The sequence below is a fragment of the Fonticula alba genome (assembly GCF_000388065.1).
Source record: "Fonticula alba strain ATCC 38817 unplaced genomic scaffold supercont2.5, whole genome shotgun sequence".
Lineage (NCBI taxonomy): Eukaryota > Rotosphaerida > Fonticulaceae > Fonticula > Fonticula alba.
In genome coordinates this window covers 826,621-831,207 of record NW_009242975.1, presented here as the reverse complement: position 1 = coordinate 831,207, position 4,587 = coordinate 826,621, and the positions used below count along the sequence as shown (strand labels likewise).

The following is a 4,587-nucleotide window of genomic DNA, read 5'->3' as shown; positions in this document are numbered from 1 at the left end:
GGGGGGTGGTGCGAAAAAAAAAGAGGGAAAAAGAGAGGTGTCAGTGTGTGGGCGTGCGGCGAGAAAGGCGTGGCAGGGGGCACACCGAGCACCGGTCCAAGTGGGAGACAGCAAGTGGGGGCAGGCAAGAGAAGACGCAGTCGGACACGCACCGGGCTGAACATGTTCATCCACCGGAGGGACCCCTCTTCCATGAGGGCAGCCATGTTGACCGTGTCGCCCTGGACGTGTTCCATCTCCAGGAGCTGGCACGTGCCGCCCAGGACATCCAGCACGCCGGACCGGATGCAATCCACCGCGCCGGACACCAGCCGGTCAAGCTTGCAGTAGCTCAGCAGCACCGCGAAGATCAGTCGCGACTTGAGCCCGGCGCCGACGGCCGGCAGCTCGAGGTTCGGCTGGGGGCCGGATTCCCCGCCGGCGCCGTCGCCCAGCATGTTGGCATAGCGCTGGCCATGGTTGCTGGCCAGCGAGGAGGCGCTGTCGCTGTCCACGGGTCCGGGGCTTCCATCGGCCGTGGCATCCGGGTTCAGCAGGCGCGGCTTGACCAGGGACACCTGGAGCTCCGGGGTGATGGTCAGACTGAAGCTCAGGCCGAGGGCATCCGAGCCGGGGGCCTCCGCCGGGTCGGCCATCGGCACATCACCCGTGGCATTGGTGTGGGCGAGGGATTCGCGCAGGAGCATGGCCATGCTCTGGGCCAGGGGGGGGTCCACCTCGGCCAGGAGGTGCAGCGCCAGCTCGGCCCGCCGGGGCAGGATGCCAGACAGCCGGCCCCCGCCCTCATGGAGGAAGGCATCCAGCAGGTCGGCGGGGCCCACGCGGAAGTCGCCAGACCCGAGGATGAAGTACAGGTGGTCGAAGCAGGGCTCCGAGTAGGACCACGTTTGCTGCTTGAAGGAGAGAATCCGCTGAAGGAGGAACCCCGGGAGCTGGGCTCCCCGGGACAGGGGGACGTCATTCAGCAAGCCCAGCCCGATGATGCGCCCCAAATGCCGGAGATAGCGGGCGGCATTCTGGGCGATGGCCGACCGGCCATTGCCGCGTGCCACGATGGCATCCACCATGAGCGAGGTCGAGGCATTCGGATAGTACGAGCAGTCCGGGGCCGGGGCGCCGGGGTTGGCCGACTCGCCGGCCACAAACAGACCGAAGGTCTCTTCGAGGATCTTGTCGAAGGATCTGGCAGGGGCGGTGTTGGGGGGTGAAGGGGGGGGGGAGGGATATGGGCCACAGCGAGATGGATGGAGTGGCGACAGTGTGCGCAAGGCCGGGGGCGGAAATACCCGAGAAGGGAGGGTCAAGGGAAAAGGAGAGATGATACTTTGTCAGCACCAACACAGATACACACACACACACATAGACGCATGGGTGTGGGCTTGTCCACGCGCCAGCACACTGGATCCGGCAAAGGGGAAAGCCTCCCCCCGCCCGGCAAAAGGCAGATACACACACATGGGCATCAAAACCAGGGGCCACGTACAGCGAAAGGAACTCGTTGGTGATGCCACCTCCGTCGAGGCCATCCTCACGGATGCCATGCTCATTCAGCAGGCTGAAGCGCAGGGAGTTCCAGAGGCTGGAGGAGAGCCGGCCGCCGCCGCCGCCGCCGCCGCCGCCGCCGCCGCCGCCGCCACCCATGCCGGGCCCGGCCCCGGCCCCAGCAAAGTCCGGCATCGACGACAGGCCGATGGAGTTGAAGAAGTGGGCAATCGCACTGGAGAAGGGGGTGAAGCCGCCGGGCAGGCCATCGGCATTGAGCCCCCGGCGCCCGGCAGCCACCTCGCCGATCTCCTTCTGGAACTGGGCCAAGCCATCGGCGATGATGTGATCTCGGCGCACGGTGACTTGGATGTTTTCCGAAGTCAAGGGGGTTGGGTGCTCGGCGATCAGCAGCATGCGCAGCAGCCGGATGCGCTGGGCCAGCGGAATGGTGAAGGGGGCGATCTTCGCCCGGGGAATCACCCAGGCACAGGGGCAAGGGGGTTAGCACAGGGAGGGGAAGGGGGGCGGGACAGGGGCAATGCCGGGGGGGGGGGGGAGGCAACACACCGCCAACGCTTCGACCACCGGGTGAAGGTCCTTGGCCGCCAGCAGGGAGAGGCCGCAAAAGAAGGCCAATGTGGCGGCCGGCTTGGCAGAGGCGCCGGAGCTCATGCCCGGCGTCGGCCGGAAGGCGCCCATGAGGAGCTGCGACGCCGAGGACAGGGCATCCTGCCGGGTGAGGAAGACATCCTCGTCGGTGCGCTGGGTGTGGTCGGAGGCCGACCACTCGGTGAAGGGCCCCGGCGGGTGGTCCGCAGCCCCGGGGCCCGGGCGCAGGGGCGATGTGTCCAGGCGCTCGGCACTCAGGGCCACGCCGAGCTCGGTGACCAGGCGCGCATCCATGTTGGCCCCGAGGGCAATGGGCGAGGAGCTGTCCACCCGGAAGAGCACGGCGCTCGGGTTGTCGAAGGCAGGGCACAGCCAGAGCCGCGGCCGAAGGTAGGCCGACGCGTGGCCGGGCCCCGGGGGGGACCGGGCCCCGGCCGCCGCCTGGAGCTGCGACGCCACACAGAGGACCACATGGCGCAGGGCCACCGGGCGCAGGAGGTGCGCCAGCCGGCCGACACCCAGTCCGCCGGCCATGGACAGGAGGCGCTGGCCGAGGGGCAGCCAAGTGGCACGGGGAGACACGTCGATCGGCACGGGAGGGTGAGCTTCAGCGCACGGGCAGCGTGGAGGGGGGCGGGGGCGGGGGCGGGGGCGGGGGCGGGGGCGGCCGAGATGTCCGGCCGGGCAACACCGGCCGCAAGCTGCCCAGCCCCCGACGGGGGCAAACATACCACCAGGTTGCATTGCAAAGCTTCGGCCTCCTCGGCCGAGGCAAACCAGGCGCCCGGCGGGCTGGCCGAGCCATGGAACGCCAGGAGGGCCTCATGGAAGGTCCGCTGGGCCGGGTGGTCCGGCGAGGCGGCACGCGGGGGAAAGAGCGACCCCGCGGTCAGGGCCCCGGCCGAGAGGACCGCCTGGAGGATGGCCAGCGCGCCGAGGGCCGCGCGCGCCTCCTCGCCGGCCAGGGCCCCGGGCCCGGCCAGCTGCTGCACCAGGGCAAGGGCCCGGCGGAAGCAGGCCACCGCGGGCCCGGCGTCCGAGGGGGGGCCCTGCCCGGCCAGGCCGAGAAGCCCCTGGCCCAGCCCGGCCGCCAGGCGCAGGCCCTTGTGCATCCCCAGGCGCAGGGTATTCTGGGAGACCTGATCGGGGGTCAGGTCGGCCGCCGGCGACAGGGCCACATGCGCGAAGGTCCCGACGGCCAGGTTCATGGTCGCCGGCAGCAAGGACCCGAGGATGCCGAGAAGCGCGTCGGCAGGCGCGCCGGAGGCCATCCACCGGATGTGGCCGAGCGATTCGACTGACACGGGGAGGGCCGTCAGCAAGGGCCGCGAGAGGGGGTGGCGGTGGGAGGGGCGAGGGAGAAGAAAGGCCAACCCGAGCGGAAGGAGGGGACCGGGGCAGGGCCTCGGCAAACCGGCCAGCACGCCGTACCGACATCCAGGGTGCGCAGGCCGTCGGGCAGTTCCACGCGCTCCAGCAGGGCACAGACCGCCGGCAGGAGGGCTGCCCCGACGGCCGGCTGGGTGCCCAGGAATTGGACCAGCCGCGCGAGGGCCGCGGCCCCGTGTCCGGCCTCGGGGCCCGCCAGCGTGAGGGCCCCATCGCGCAGCGGCCCCGCAACCGGGGCGCTCATCGGCCCGAGCGCGGCCAGCAGCCGCCCGGCGGCCTCGGCCGACGCGTGGACCGCCACCCGGCAGGCCAGCTCGGCCAGGCGGGCGCGCAGGTGCCCGGCCACCGGGCTCGGCCGCCGGGCCAGGCCCCCGAGCGCCGGCAGCAGCCCCTGCAGCGGGCCCTCCAGCAGGAGGTGCTCATCCTTCAGGAAGACATTCAGCAAGGCCAGCAGGGCGGGCCGGCAGCCGGCCAGGCCGGCCGGCAGGCGCCGGCCTGCCTGGGTGCCGGGGCCCGACATGCCTCCGGCCGTCGGGAAAAGGTACGGGTTGAGAGGGTGGCTGGCGATGGCCGCCGGCCCGGGCAGGCTGGTGTCGCGAGTGGCGGGGCTCGCCGGACAGCTGCCGGCCACCGCTGGCCAGGCGCCCGGGCAGGTCTCGGCCACGCCCCGCGGAACGCCCAGCAGGAAGGAGGCAGCCCAGGCATCGGCCACCGGGCCGGCGGGCGACATGGCCACCGGCCGGCAGAGCGCGCCCAGGGCATCGGCACACGCCCGGGCGAAGTCCGGGCAGTCTGTCCGAGCCAGGGCATCCAGCACCCGGCCAGCCAGCCGGCCCAGCAGCGCGCCGATCGCCAGCTGCTCAGTGGGTGCCAAGCAGGTGAGGTCCCCCGGCAGCCGGGCGGAAAGCCGGCCAAGCCGAGCGCCAGCTCGGTCCCGGTGTGTGGCCAATTCCGCCCGAGTCAGCAGGGCGGCGAGTTGGCTCAGCTCCAGGCGCATGGCCGCCTGGCCGGCGGGCAGGGCCCACGCCGTAGCCGCGGCAGCGGCGCCCGCCGAGGCCGAGCTGTGCGTTTGCTGGTGCGCGCGGAAGAAGCGCTGCCGGGGGG

General features: G+C 72.0%; 1 protein-coding gene across 1 annotated transcript in view; it reads right to left on the bottom strand.

Moving 5' to 3' along the window:
• H696_03378 (hypothetical protein) overlaps window positions 1–4,587 on the bottom strand; it is a gene marked incomplete at both ends in the record, with an annotated part of 5,416 nt that overhangs the window by 621 nt on the left and 208 nt on the right. The window contains 5 exons of the mRNA XM_009497244.1: window positions 153–1,182; window positions 1,484–1,947; window positions 2,053–2,640; window positions 2,826–3,391; window positions 3,526–4,587. Coding sequence (XP_009495519.1) covers window positions 153–1,182; window positions 1,484–1,947; window positions 2,053–2,640; window positions 2,826–3,391; window positions 3,526–4,587 — 3,710 coding nt within the window. The remainder of the gene's footprint in view (window positions 1–152; window positions 1,183–1,483; window positions 1,948–2,052; window positions 2,641–2,825; window positions 3,392–3,525) is intronic.